The sequence below is a fragment of the Bombus fervidus genome, chromosome 16 (genome assembly GCF_041682495.2).
Source record: "Bombus fervidus isolate BK054 chromosome 16, iyBomFerv1, whole genome shotgun sequence".
Taxonomy (NCBI): domain Eukaryota; kingdom Metazoa; phylum Arthropoda; class Insecta; order Hymenoptera; family Apidae; genus Bombus; species Bombus fervidus.
In genome coordinates this window covers 7,954,499-7,969,010 of record NC_091532.1, presented here as the reverse complement: position 1 = coordinate 7,969,010, position 14,512 = coordinate 7,954,499, and the positions used below count along the sequence as shown (strand labels likewise).

Genomic DNA, 14,512 nt, shown 5'->3' with positions numbered 1-14,512 from the left:
ATAGTCTATTATAATATCAAAAATTATATTTTGTATCATACTTTTTGTAATATTCATAACATATATCACTACAAAATTTCGTTCAAGTAGAAAACGTTTGCATTCTTATTTCATTTATGTTAAAAGGGTATGATAGAAAGAAAGAAAGAAAATGATAAGCGTAAAAATGTTATTATTAAATACAAGACATATTTATATACATTTTTATACACTTCCATTACAAAATATGTTACTATGAAAAAATAACAGATCTATTACTTTCAAGCATTTGGCTTTAAATATACAACAATAATTTTAACATTTACCAATTTAAAAGAATTATGTACAAAATATACAAAGTATTTTTTAAAAATTACGTTACATATTTCTTACAAAACGTGACGACGATGAAACTACAATCGAAAATGTACTTACTAGATTGCAAAATATTATCACTATGATTTACTTTCTTTTCTACGATATTAAGGATTACTACAATACTTTCCTTGTTTCTTAGTTTCTTCATCAACTATATCTCTTACCGTTCAACCAATCTAATCTTTCTCTAAAAGTGAACTAACTTCTTTACATCTCTTCGTTGCTGCTTCAACTGCTCCAATTATAGCTGATCTTAATCCATGTTGTTCTAAATAATGTATTCCAGTTATGGTAGATCCTAATTAAAATGCAAACAAATAATTAGTAAATAAGAAATGCACAAAGCCTATTAAAAAATACATTATATAATATTAAACATATGCATGATTTCTCCAAACCTGCTGGTGACGCTACATCATCTTTAAGTTGTCCTGGATGTATTTTCGTATCTCGAACCATAGTACCAGCACCAAGAACTGTTTGTGCAGCTAGCTTATACGCGACTGGTCTCATAAGACCCATTTTTACGCCTCCATCGGCCAAGGCTTCTATCATCATATATACCTATATTTATAAAAAATATATTTCTGTATTCTTCTTCTGTTATAAACATTAATATAAATGTTTGGAAATATATCAAGATTTTGTCACATACATAAGCAGGTCCTGAACCCGCTAAAGCTGTAACGGGATCAATTAAATTTTCAGATACTTCTTCGCATAAACCCACAGAGGAAAATAATTTTTCTGCTATTTCAGCTTCTTTATCGCCGGCATGTTTTCCACGAGCGTATACCGTAGCACCGCAACCTACAATGGCTGGTGTATTGGGCATTACTCTGATTACCGGTGTTCCGTCTGGCACAGCCTAGCATTAAAATTAAAGTTGCAAATTAAAAGTTTTTAAATAATAAAATAAGCAAGATCAAACTAAAAAAAGAATAATTGATTTTTAAAATAAAAATTGATTTTTATTCAACTTATTAATATTATTAAAAGTTTGGCAATGAGAAAGATTAGACTTTACTTTTTCCAACGACGCTAATGGAATACCCATAGCAATAGAAAGTAGAAGTTTTCTGTAATTTTTTAAATCCGGGAGGACCATCGGAACAACTTGTGGTTTTACTGATAAAATCAAAACGTCCCCATAATCAATAACAGGTGCATTTGAAAATACAGTATTTGATCCAATTTCCTGGAATCGCAAATTAATTAAGCTATTAATAATGTAGATTGCAGATCAAAATGCTTCAAATAACTAATGATATTTAATACTAGCACATCAAAAATGCGAAAGATTAGAGATAAAGTAAACTGTATGGTCATAATATAATTTATAACATTATCGAAAAGTAAAGATAAAACAGTACAATATTGGAAACTTTCCTAAACGCGATGATTATTGAGAGATAACAATGAATCGGATGTCCATGGACGATTAGCGTTGGAGCTCAAGATTGTGTGACATGAATTTTACACTTCTTCACTTATACATTATCAAACAAACATAACTTAGTAAATAAGCTATTGAATATTAAGATAGACTATCTTTCAAACTGGTAACATCAACTGAATATTTTACCTCGTCTAATCATAATTTCTAATCAAGTTCTAAATGCTAATTGTCGATAAAATTTTAGCAAACTTTATAACATACTCTAAAAAAGATTATTACGTTATTGCGTGTAAGTAATTCACAAACAGATTTACGTTTCCTTTATCTATTTATCGAGCAAATAAAAAATATTTGATGTTTTTTTCCATCAAACTGATAAAGCTAATAATCAGATAATTATCTTTTATCATCATTATCTATATATCTTAGAATGCAATGATAATAAACTGTTGCGATAAAAAATTATTATTTTGACCTTAAACGCGTCTATACTGCCCACGTCATTCGGGAGACAGCTGGCCAGCATCATTTCACCTTTGCTTAACCCTGAAATTTATATAACTGATTATATAAGATTATATCTAAAGTCATTTTAATATTTAAATATTACTATAAAACATATAAATCATTCCATATACAAGAACTTATATAAATAGTTTCCTTACCAGCTCGAATGAAACCTTTGGCCAAAGCCTGGGCCATTTTACCACCTCCTAAGAATCCAATTTTCAACATTTTTGTGTCGATATTCAATGCAATCTTTTTTTCCTTTTCCTCACCGTCGGCAAGAAGATGATCACTCACTGCACAGAACAAAATCTTTCAGTAGTAAAACGCAATGTTGTGAAAATACATTACAATTTATATTCATAATTTTCGTTTACACGTTCATATAAAAAAATCAATTAGAATATTAAGGTTCAAAATGAAAATTTTTGTTTGATCAAAAAGACTGTCCTTTTTATTCAAAGAAAAATACGATAGATATGGAATAATTAAAATTACAAATTGAAAAGTGTCGCATCTGAAGTCGGAGTTTCTAATTTTCGCAATGCAAAGATTAATACCGTTCGATCGCGATATTTACAAGCAAATCGGTACGCTTCTGATTCTCGTTTCTCGCCCCATCTTTCTCAGTACATAGATGATTTCAGTAGTTTTTTTTCTATGTAATCATGAACGAGATAAGGTCCTGTGTACGCAATACATTTACGTTCATTACTCATATGCGACGAACGTAACTTGGGTAATAAACTTCTTCAAATGCTTCTAAAATGTGGTTTCACCGGTAAATTGTTGGATATTTCCATTAAACTTTCACAGAAAAACTACAAAATGCTATAATTTGTCGTTTTATTGCGATTTAAGACAGCCAAAGGTTTGCTATAAATCTCTCTTACATTTTGGTAAACGAGCAGCGTATTACATAAATGCCACACAAATTACTTTCAATGAGATGCATTTCAGTGTAAATAAAATGGTACAAGTCGTGTTTCATTTTGCACCAACGATATTAATTATTTAATAAGTAAGATAAGTAGACACTGAAAGTACATTAATTGATACATTAAAAAGTAAATTAATCTCAAAATATGTTAATTAATGGAATTATGAATCGGATATTAACATTAGATAATACAAAATGATACAGTAATATCATCCTATATTTATTGAGTAACTCTGAAATGAATGATATTTATTAAACGAATGATATTTAAATTAATTTATAAACTTCAATATTCGAGATTTGTCACATTAGACAAATATAGCATATTAAATTACAGAATTATTTCAACTAGCGATGTTAGTAATGTTATCAGCAATAATAATGATAAATGACGATAATAATGATCGAATAAATTTAAAGAAATCTTATACAAAATTTGTAATTTTTAAATTACAAAATATCTTTGAGCAAAAAAGATACCTTGCTAAATCATTCTTTGCTTTAAGCAATATGCTAGTACTTTTTTCAGATTTCTGGTCAGATTTCTGGACTATAGTCGAGTGCAGCTACATGCACGCACATTACGAAATTTAACTTGATTTCATATATGTGTGTATTTTTAAAATTCATTCTCATTTTTCGAAAAGGTCAATCATGATACATGTACCATTCCTAAACTGTATTAATCAATCAATTATTTACGTTACTTCTTTATACTAAATGAATTCACGAAAGTTATTTATTCTTTAAGAATTGAATATTAATCGTACATCTGAATAAGAAATTCATGAAATGTGGAGTTAATCAGTTTCGTTTTTGTAAAATTCACAACCGCTAACAAAAAATTCACAGTTCCAAGATATATTTAAATCTCTCTCTCTCTCTCTCTCTTCCTTCCTCCAAACTATTGTTTAATTTTTTTGCTTAGAAAAAACATAATTAATTAAATAGATAATAGTCAAAGTACTTATACTTTGATCTTCCATGAAATTTAAACTTGTATATACAGCATACTAAAATTTTAAAATCACCTAATCATAAGGTTTTAACATTTTACAGAGTGATCAAACAACTGATGAAAACATTTCTCCGACTATTTTGAGCGGTTTATTTTCGCTCATATTTCAGTTTAAGTTTAACCACGTCGCATTCGTACTGCATGCGAACGTGACGATCATATGATACAAACAATATCACGTGCGGAAGGATTTAGCGATTGATTAAGCGAACTCACGTTTCGCATTGTTATCGCGGATCGTTTGATAATATTGCAATCTAAATTGAATGGAAATAATATTAGTGTCCCGGTTACTCACCATTTCGGGCGTTTAGGCGTCGACGAACTCGTCGTCCTAATCTTAGAAACTCCATTGTTTTCAATCCGGTAGTCATTTCCCTTCTTTTCTTTCCTTTTTTCAACTGATGAGCTTAAAAAGTAATTACTAGATGCAAGATGTTGTTGAAATTAAATGTATGGCGCCACGATAAGCTGCAAGCAAACATAATTGTTGATAAACCTCAAATTTTTGTTTACATCAGAAATTTCTCGAATGCAATACGCATAAATATGTGTTTTATGACTTGGAAGTACGTAATTAGTAGACTAGACATATTTCTTTGTTTACAGAAAATTTCAATGTATGCATATAACATGTAGGAATATACACATTACCTAAAGCATTTATTATAATACTTAAAAGATGAAAGAAATATCTATTTAAGTTCTACTTCTTTAGTTGTATTCGTAAAAATCTGAATTTGCACAAATATCTGCAATCTAATGATAATTAGTAATCAAAACTTCAAACAAATAAAACACGAATATATTATGAAAGTTAAGCATTTTTTTTATATTTAATCAGTTTAAAGCAATTGAAATTTTAAGCTAATTAATACGTTCCAAGGTAATTGCTTTTTTGATGCATACGATTAAATTAGCAACGCTAATAAAATGTAATAATCTATTTCGTGAACATACAAGTGTAACTATGCATGGAAATATCTGAACGGATGCAAATGTAAATTTTTAAATAATTATCGTATCAAATGTATAAACTATTTATGACGATTCCAAAAATAGATGATACCATATTAAACAAGTATTAACATACAATGAAATATAACGTCACTATATAAAAATAGTACATAAAGCCAAAAATCGTGTACGTGCGAAGAAACACGTAGCGCGTACAACTACGCGAAGGATTAGGTGTATCTATTCCTATTCGGGAACTAATTGTAATATTCAATTAATTTTTATAACTTTCTTTAAAATAATTGTTAGAGTTATTTAAATTGTTTTATATACCATATGAAAAGATACTTAACTGATTTACATTCTATAGAAAATGCTCCGTTATAATCTTCTGATGTAATGATATCTTACTGTAACCGGCAATATGATTGTTCTGTTTGTAATTGTGTACAATGTTTAATACAGATCCTGTCTCTTCCGTGCCTTATATACCAGCATGGAACATCGTGAGGAGCTGAAATGCGACTAACAATTATTGTTCATCAGACACGGAAAACTACCTATTCGGTCGTGGCCAATCAGAATCCAAATATAATTGTGTCACCCCTTATCTGACAATGTCTTTCCAACTCAAATGGATAGAACCTCGAATTATCTACAGTCAGGTATGGCGCCATCCTCACGTCAAAATTTGCTAAAAAATTTCTATATCAATGAAATTTCTCTCTTAATGAATCTTACTGGCATCAATCTCCGTATAAATTTTCTATTGAGATCTATTTTCAAATAATGTAACAATGACATTAAAATGTATATACATACATATATAATAATTGATAATAATATATGTAGCTATATGTATATAAACGCGATTTGTCAAATTGAGTTATCACGAATTATCATTTTTAATGAGTCTAACAAAACCTAACTAATTAACAACGAGCTATCTTTTAGATTCCTTAAGCGCTATAAATATTGACAAAGCAAATATGTACTTACATGTATTGTACAACCGCGATTTAGAAGTTAGAAAATCCTCTAAGCAGACATTCCACTGGTAGCACATAGATGTCAGTGGCAACACGAATGTACTTTCGTGATCATGCGTGAATAGTCATGTTATAACGCAAAATCGATTTGTTATATAAAATAGACAAATATATGTGTTTAGAACAAATTTTCTTGCCTAAATAGTATTTTACAAGTAATTAGTAAAGTTTAATACTCTGTCGGTCACTTGTAATTGTCTGAAACGTCATCAACAATCTTATGTTTATTTCGCACTGTAACATTTCGTGGTTATGTTTGCATTTTTGTACGAAATTATCTAGTATTTATGGAAATTTAGGTTAATCATTAGTAACTGACAGGGCAATCTTATAAGCAGATATAAATCATTCGAATTGAAAGGGGAACTTTCTTTAGTACATTTTAAATGCAATACTGCCTCGGTGACTGAAATTCTGACCTGAATTCTGACCGGAATTCTGATACTTACTGACCACCACTATCCCCACAATTTTTTTTTTTATATTTCTCCGTGAAAGAAATTTACATATATTTCTTCCATTTTGTTTATACCAGACCTTGAAATTCAATAGTTTTTATAAATTATCAACTTTAGATTCTTAGTCGCCAAATATTCTTCTCTCGCTCTGTCTCTATTCATTTTATATAAAGGAAAAATTTTTGATACAAACTCTTCATTAATAATTGCCTAAAAATTGCAACTGGCAGACAGTTAACAATACCACATTGTACTGTTTTTTCATCAATTGTTTAAAAATTCCAGAGCAGAATGGTTCTTATAACCCTAATCTTATAGTTCTACATTTGAAACAAAAAAATACCAAAATTTTCAAGATTTTAGACGATAAAATCTGCATAAATCGATAGATATGTCATATTGAAATGTATCTTGTGTTTTTATACAAAGTTGTAATATTTTTTGTAAGAAATTGTAAAAGTTATGCCTACTGATTTCTTCACAAAATTATTTCTTTGCATCGTAGTCTTGTACCATTTTACATTAAGTAGGTTTATGATAATTGTGAGGCGGAACTGCAGTTTAGAAAGTCATCGTACATTATACTGTAACATAGTTTATTTTCAAAGTATGAATCTTAAAAAGTTATATTACGATTATCTTTTAAATTCCTCATATTAAATAAATTATTATTATGTAAATTTTTTAAAGTTCTAATACCACTCGATAATGTATTTACCTCACATAGCTATAATGATCTGTACAACTTTTTGTATGAACTTCTTGCATTAACGGTTATGTAATTGATCAATAAAAAATCATAAGTAATTCTTTCCAATCAATATATTTACAGTTCAGTAAATAATTAGCTGACTCACAGTGACAGGTGCAACAGTTTAAAGTAGATTGCAAAGCGAGTTTTGACTTTACATTTTACTTCATCGTAATCCACCCGCTCAGTAGCTGACGAGCGGTCAACGAGTCCGCACGCATTGCGTATTTCAGTGAGCGTTTCTCTTTGATCTACAAAACACACGAGTATTACTCTGTCTCTACGCTTGAAAACACATTTATCTAATCATCATTAAATATCTTTAACGGATAAATAGATCTCCTTCGCTAATTCGTGATTTGATTAATTTCTTTTCACGTTGCGTAATTATCATATCGTATAAAACCCAAAAGAATGAATTCATCAAAGTGTTTGACGATATCAAAATAGCTGTTGTACTGTGTGACAGAAGTGTCATCTATAACTTTCCTTTATGCGACATTCCTTGTTCAAATCTTCGTTTTCTAACCAGTAATTAGACTTAGTGCGAAATTGTTAGTTATCAAAAAATGCCAGCACAACTGAGCAAATTCATCGACGTACAGTGTAAGGAATACTCGCATCATTGGATTAATTCCTGCGTGGTTGCAGCAGCCGGTCTTGGTATAGATGCTATTCCACAATGTCTAAAGTTATATGCTACCGTTTATATAGTATGTTTATCTATTCTTTTTCTTCATTTTTCCTAAATTGTTTGTTCCTTATGTTCGATATACTGATTACCCTTTATCTAGATATAAGACAGTTCTATCGTTACTCTTTTTGTGAAAAATAACGGTGTATTATTTAAAAAAAAACACATGCGTACGCTTACTGTAACAGAGCAATTAGTCAAATCGTAATCCATGATAAAGAGTAATAAATAGAATTTCATTCTGTCTCTTATAAGACTTTTATTGGCATATTTGCTTTGTCAACTGATGAATGATTTTCAAATTTCTACAATGCGCAATTTTCTCTTTGCATTTAAAAAGATCCTTTGTAACTAATATTTGTATATTAATTATCCTAATTGAACGAACAAAATTATCAGAATCATCGACATTCAATCTCTACCGTGGTCGATATATTTTTTAGGCTGCACTTTTAATGAGAGGAAAGATACCATCTAAAGAAGATATTAAAAAATCGACATTGGGTCTTTTACAATCAACAGCCTTCCTCTCATGGAGCGCTTTCTCGTATTCCGCATTTATTTGCATTTTAAGGTTTGAATAAATTATTTCTGTAATTTATAATCTATATTATATACGTACAAAAAAGCATACTTTGTACATGCTGAGGAAGAATGTCATATAAGAAAGAGACTTTGTTAAGTTCTAAAAATGAATAAATTGCAAGTAAAATTTGTCTAGTTGATTTTATATAACTTGTTACTTTTTAAATTACTACTATAATTATGGTATTAATTTAATTTAACAATGCTTCTTTATGTAGCACACATTGTACTTATTTAAAAACTATACATTTCAGACGAATACTTGGAAACTTCAATTTTCTGACTGTATCATTTCTTCCATCCTTCTTATCTAGTCTAACAGCTATTGTTATTGAGAGACCATCAAGACGTCCTTTATTAAGTTTATATGTAGCTAATCTTGTGAGTGAATTAATTCTATGTTTTATCTTGTCAAGATAATATTATGTTTTTATAAAGATTTATACAAATCTATAAAAATCATAATTTTTAAACATAATTTTTATATATAATTAATTACAAAATCCTTTACTAGGCAACGGAAACATTATTTAGAATGGGCATAGCAAGGGGTCATTATACTCCGATCCCTCAAGGTGGAACATATATTTTTGCTACAAGCATAACATTATTACTTTATTTTTATCGTTCTAGACCAAATAAAGAACCTTCCATGTATAGAATACTTAGGTACTTATTTATTCAGTACTTTTACTTGTGACAATTGCAAAAAATTTTTACTTAACTAAGAAATTTTTATTAGAATTCTTGTTGGAAAATATGAAGAGTGTGGTTACCTTGAAGAAAAAAACAATTTGCATTGTGATACACAAATATGCTCTGCTGATGAAGGTAGTGCTAGTGGAAGTTCAATAGAAAAGCATGGTGTAAATAAAAAATCTCATAAAAAAAATCTTAATATATTTATGAAATCCCTTAAAATATATAGGAAAATTATAGAAAGATTAAAACTTCAAGGAAAACATAGTTCCTGCCCACATCCTTTTAGTTGTGCTCATTATATACTAAAGGTATATACATCCATTTGTATATAATGAATAAATATAAAAGATAAAATAAACATTGTGAAATATATAGTACTGATTGTCATTTTCATTTATAGGGTGGCATGGAAGTATTTAGTTATGCTCTAAGTGCTCAATTAGTGATTAACTTGTTCTTTGGCATGAAGAAATTACTTACAAAACCACCTTTGATAAAATCAATGATTCTCAAAAAGAACAATCTAAATTTACCTATATTTTTAGGTGGTTTTGCAGGTCTTTATAGGGTATTATTATATTTTTATTATAAATAGTCATTCTAGTTTTATGTGTACTTTCATAACAATTTTCAAAACTATTTTAGCTAGTATCCTGTTTGTTGAGAAGATTCTTAGAAAAAGATTCTCCTTACCACGCAATTCCTGCTGGATTTATTGGTGGTTTAACATTTATGTTTTATAGTAATAATACAGTAGCTCTATATTTTATGTGGAAAGCATTGCAGGTATTTTTGTACATATTTTCCTGATTTTACAATTTAGTATTTTTACTGTATATTAAAATTTATACTTGCCTTTTTCATTTAGTTGTCATGGAATGATCTTGTGGAAAAAAATGTAGTACCTGAAATAAAGTGGTTTGTAATCTTTTTATACTGCTTTTGTACAGCAATACTCTTCCATGCAGCAATCTTTGAGCCACAGCTCTTGAGGTCTTCTTATTGGAAATTTTTATGTGCTATATCTGGTGGAAGGTACTAAATATTATAATCTTATTATTAATTCAAATTTTTAACATAAATAATGTTATACCTTCTTTTCTTCTGTGTAATTTCAGAATAGCAGTAATGTCTCGAGTACCATTAGATGCATTTGGTTTGGAATCAACTAGACATCTTGCAGATGTACTCAGAAAAACTAATACTACTGATAAGAAAACTTTTGCTTTTTAATTGAAAAAAGAGAGTGGGTAAAGAAGGAACTATATTGATCGTTGTTATTACTTAAGTAAAGTATCGGGGAACTAACGAGAGAATTCAAAATGTTTGTTTCTGCATAAAAAAATATAAAAGAAATCTCAAAAGTATGCACGCTGTTAAGTACACGTGCACTCAAGTAAAGGTCGTGGACACCCGAGCCCAAGAGACAGCATGAAGTAAGGGGAATGCTTCTTACCTAAAAAAAGGGGGAACGGGAAACGTATACCGTGCGTCAGTACTATTTGAATTGTTCAGTAGTTTGTAGAGATCTTTCTCCACTTCATTTTTGTATCGTTATGTGAAATTTCAGTTGACATCACATTATACACAAAAAGTATATGTTATTAAATATGATTCCTTTCCGTAAAAATATGTTGATATTTCTTTTATGTTATCAACGCGTACAAGAGAACAAAGTCTCGTGCAAGAGGTTTCATCCATGAACTATATTGCCGTAGGCGGAGTCAATTCTATTCCCCTTCCCTCATGGTATCCCTTAAATACTAGAAATGATACTTTGGTATACGTGTACTTGATAAATATTCATATCGACTTCTTTAAAACAGGAAACAGTAAAATGCTTTTATATGAATACGTAACAGATATAATATGCAATGATTTCATAAAAAGCTGTGTTCTAAAAATTAATGAATATTTATTAGGTACGTTTGCACTTGTATAGTCCATGGCGATATAGGAGTACCGTGAGGCAAGGGGAATGTCTTGACTCCGCCTACAGTGCACATATACTCTCATCGATATGGAATGGGAAACGCTCCCCTGATCCCATAATACACCGAGAATATCCATCACTGTGCTCGAGTGCACGCGTACCGAACGAATACACATCCGATCTATATTTTGATGTGACATTACTGTCATTACCCGTTTCACATGTACGATTAATTTTAAGACATTTTGCATACATCGAAAGTATGAATTGATGAAAATATATATATTAATAAAATAGTTACCAAAGAAACAAGCATACATATATATAATACTTTTGTATTGCTAAAATTTTACAATATTCATGTACAACTCTAGAATTAGACTCATTAAATTATATTTAAAATGAATATTCAGTAAAGTTATAAAAATTTACTATGTCATAGATATTTGTTCATTCTTGTTCAATACATCTGTGATGTTAATATAGTTCGTTCAATTTAAAAATTTTGTACATTTATATAATATATGTCTATGTGTATAGGAAATGTAAAATTATTATTTTATGAATAAGCTGTTACAAAATAATGTAGATATTCTTCTAAGAATGTACAAAGATCTTTTTCATATACCTAAAATAACATACAACGTTTGTGATATCGAAATTTTACAAATAATAAAAAAATTTTATATTGATTATTTCGATAGAAATGGGTAATTTATTTATTAACTTACAAAAGAACATTGTTGAACTTCTTTCTTGTGAACATGCCAATATTGAATAAAATATTTGAAATATACAAGACTGCAATGTACTATTTTCGTTTTTTAACAGTTTCCAGTGCTTTATTCATTATAATATCTGTATTTGTTCGTTCCTGTTTTCGTTTTAAACGTTTCTTTTGTCTCAAAACATTATTCCAATTAATTTGACCTTCCATTTTTAAGTTTTTCCTATCTATATTTCCAGGAACAATTTCAGATTCTAAAACTGAAACATCATATTTCTGTACTACGGTATTGGGTGGGTTTATAAATTCCAGTGTATCATTTTGCCATGGAAGCAAACCGATTGGACATTCTGCCCAATTATAGGTTGCTGAAAGAAATGTTGGAGTTATTTTGTTAAAGTTTTGGAAAATGAAAGTAGATACTTAACTTCATATACTTACCAACTGCAAAGTTCCAATTATTTCGAATTTCTTGACCAGCTAAAAATCGAGGTATTTTATCTACCATCTTATTTTGTTCTTTATTTATGTCTAGTAGACATTCACTATCTTTAAGATCATTTAGAGTAAAAATTTGTTCATATTCAGGAAAATTTATATCATTCTTATCAAGTGCATAAATACTCATTAAATTCAACAGTAACTGTTTGCTTCCATTATCTATTTTTGGATGTATTAATTCTAAGATAGGTACAATGAATTTAAGCGAAAATTCATTTATGTTTAATATAAGCTTTGAAATAAATTTCATATCAGTTAAGCATGGCAGTACTGTATCTGATAAATTAAACCATAATACGCATTTCAAGTGTGGATAAGTACGATCTGTCTCTTCTTTGACTTTAAGTTCAAAAACTTTTGGTGGTAAATTTTTTTGTATCTTTTCTAACTGATATTCTAAAACTCTAGATATTTCATGTGCGCAATCTAATTTCAAAAAACTGTATGATATAGAACTTATCCATAAAGAAGCTAATAATTTCCTTTCTTTATTTACTTCTTCATTTTTTATCAATTCAAGTAATTTTATAATTAACACTTCCATTAGATCTTTTTCACACAATAGAAATATTATATCTTTCCAAAACTTTAACATCTCTAATGGCAAAACATCTTTCTCCAATTTATTTTCAATACTCTCACTTTGAGTAAAAATTGATAACATATTTTTGCTTGGTAAAAATACTTCCGAACTGAGCAATGTATTACAAACTATATCCTTCTTATCCGGTATAGACTTTTTACTAAGATACCTAGATATTTCAGATAAAAGAACAATTCTTGCAGTTTCTAATGTGTACTTTTTATCATTTTTTATATCACCACTGGCAGCCTCTATGTAGTTATCTTTATTATTTTCTATATTTCCACTACTTTTTTGTAATAAAGAGATAGCATACGAACGCAGATCTTGTAATGTTTCCCTACCAATAAAATCAATTTATTGATATAAATTCTGTATTATTGTAATCAAAATGATTAAAGGTTATACATACTTCAATTGAGGGTCTGGAACATTTGATACTAGATGATAGCCAACATGAATATACAAACTTACAGAAGTCCAGAGTTCAATTAAATCATCAAAATCCTGTACTTCTTCAGTCTTCTGAACTTCTTTCATAGATTCTTCGGTAATCAAACATTCTTCCATTCTTTTAGCTTCAGCTGCCCAATATTCTTCCTTTAAATATATGATATAAGAAACATCTTTTTCTTTTAATATTATAGTTGATATAGAAATATACATACATGTAACCATGCTAGTAATATATTTACAGCTATTCTCAATACACCAATGGATGGAAGTTCATAACCATGAGCAGTATCATGTCTTAAATTTACTATCCACTCTGGAATATTAAGCTGCTTTGCTATTTGAAACAAGGATGTTTGTTTCGTGTGTCCTATGTTAGATATATGATTTAAAATTCTCATTATTGTAGTTGAATACATCAGACATAAGTCATTTTCATAGGTAATTGGCAACTCGCCATTGTTAATTTTAGGAGTCCATTCACGGTCTCTAACACACACTTGCATAATTGAAAGAGTACAATCAATGCCTATTGGCAATTTTGGTATCCTAAAATACTATTAATTAATACCACTTATATCGTAATATTTTATTAAACGTTTGATATTTGATTACCTTGCTTGCCATGCAAGTAGCATTTCATACCCTTTGGTCTGTTCATTGATATCATTGGAATATATCTGTTTGTGCACTTGGTGCCATTCTGTGCTGTAGAATGTAGATATAACCTTTAATCAAATATCTTAGGATATAAAACTCTTCAATAATTCTGATACTTACAGAGAAAACCATGGTACTTGTTTTACATCTTCTTGTCTCATGGAGAGCGCCATAGCTGACCACGTGTGATGCCAAACTTTACGTCGAATGAACGTGCTTTAACATGTAATATATATAT

The 14,512-nt window shown here is 29.3% G+C and overlaps 3 protein-coding genes across 9 annotated transcripts; 1 reads left to right on the top strand and 2 right to left on the bottom strand.

Annotated features, from left to right (window-relative positions):
* Positions 1-191: 191 nt before the first annotated feature.
* On the bottom strand, positions 192-5,661 carry LOC139995727 (pyrroline-5-carboxylate reductase 2). 4 transcript variants are annotated; one of them, XM_072019444.1, is made up of 8 exons: positions 5,532-5,661; positions 4,520-4,692; positions 2,422-2,559; positions 2,232-2,302; positions 1,385-1,555; positions 1,013-1,225; positions 756-921; positions 192-655 (listed from the first exon to the last, which is right to left on the bottom strand). In XM_072019444.1, the coding sequence occupies exons 2-8, from the start codon at positions 4,593-4,595 to the stop codon at positions 534-536; spliced, it is 957 nt and encodes a 318-aa protein (XP_071875545.1). In that variant the 5' UTR covers positions 4,596-4,692; positions 5,532-5,661; the 3' UTR covers positions 192-533. The 4 variants fall into 4 exon arrangements, with proteins under 4 accessions (XP_071875545.1, XP_071875547.1, XP_071875548.1 ...); XM_072019446.1 differs by lacking the exons at positions 4,520-4,692; positions 5,532-5,661 and adding an exon at positions 2,824-2,956; XM_072019447.1 differs by lacking the exons at positions 4,520-4,692; positions 5,532-5,661 and adding an exon at positions 2,844-2,867.
* A 46-nt stretch (positions 5,662-5,707) lies between these two features.
* On the top strand, positions 5,708-12,043 carry LOC139995726 (transmembrane protein 135). Of its 2 annotated transcripts, none has more exons than XM_072019443.1 (9): positions 5,708-5,843; positions 8,574-8,704; positions 8,970-9,096; positions 9,230-9,384; positions 9,458-9,725; positions 9,818-9,985; positions 10,063-10,203; positions 10,286-10,452; positions 10,536-12,043. In XM_072019443.1, exons 1-9 carry the CDS (start codon positions 5,796-5,798, stop codon positions 10,648-10,650), a joined length of 1,320 nt encoding a protein of 439 aa, XP_071875544.1. In that variant the 5' UTR covers positions 5,708-5,795; the 3' UTR covers positions 10,651-12,043. The 2 variants fall into 2 exon arrangements, with proteins under 2 accessions (XP_071875544.1, XP_071875543.1); XM_072019442.1 differs by lacking the exon at positions 5,708-5,843 and adding an exon at positions 7,562-8,149.
* On the bottom strand, positions 8,288-14,502 carry LOC139995725 (uncharacterized). 3 transcript variants are annotated; one of them, XR_011802047.1, is made up of 7 exons: positions 14,395-14,502; positions 14,230-14,322; positions 13,830-14,163; positions 13,574-13,761; positions 12,519-13,501; positions 12,082-12,445; positions 8,288-11,978 (listed from the first exon to the last, which is right to left on the bottom strand). XR_011802047.1 is itself a non-coding variant. In XM_072019440.1 (6 exons), the coding sequence occupies exons 1-6, from the start codon at positions 14,445-14,447 to the stop codon at positions 12,162-12,164; spliced, it is 1,935 nt and encodes a 644-aa protein (XP_071875541.1). In that variant the 5' UTR covers positions 14,448-14,502; the 3' UTR covers positions 8,288-12,161. The 3 variants fall into 3 exon arrangements, 2 of the variants coding, with proteins under 2 accessions (XP_071875541.1, XP_071875542.1); XM_072019440.1 differs by having other exon boundaries at positions 8,288-12,445; XM_072019441.1 differs by having other exon boundaries at positions 8,288-12,445; positions 13,830-14,171; positions 14,395-14,491.
* Between the last annotated feature and the right edge of the window lie 10 nt (positions 14,503-14,512).

Bases quoted from the DNA above. Each gene is read 5' to 3' on its own strand.
- LOC139995726 (XM_072019442.1), top strand. From the start codon at position 8,006: ATGCCAGCACAACTGAGCAAATTCATCGACGTACAGTGTAAGGAATAC. The intron at 9,726-9,817 runs GTATATACATCC...TTTCATTTATAG, and splicing joins GTGCTCATTATATACTAAAG to GGTGGCATGGAAGTATTTAG. The intron at 9,986-10,062 runs GTATTATTATAT...AAACTATTTTAG, and splicing joins GTTTTGCAGGTCTTTATAGG to CTAGTATCCTGTTTGTTGAG.
- LOC139995727 (XM_072019444.1), bottom strand. From the start codon at position 4,595: ATGACTACCGGATTGAAAACAATGGAGTTTCTAAGATTAGGACGACGA. The intron at 1,556-2,231 runs GTCAAAATAATA...TTGCGATTCCAG, and splicing joins GCAGTATAGACGCGTTTAAG to GAAATTGGATCAAATACTGT. The intron at 922-1,012 runs GTATGTGACAAA...TTATAAATATAG, and splicing joins CGGGTTCAGGACCTGCTTAT to GTATATATGATGATAGAAGC.
- LOC139995725 (XM_072019440.1), bottom strand. From the start codon at position 14,447: ATGGCGCTCTCCATGAGACAAGAAGATGTAAAACAAGTACCATGGTTT. The intron at 14,164-14,229 runs GTAATCAAATAT...ATAGTATTTTAG, and splicing joins CTACTTGCATGGCAAGCAAG to GATACCAAAATTGCCAATAG. The intron at 13,762-13,829 runs GTATGTATATTT...ATATATTTAAAG, and splicing joins TATTACTAGCATGGTTACAT to GAAGAATATTGGGCAGCTGA.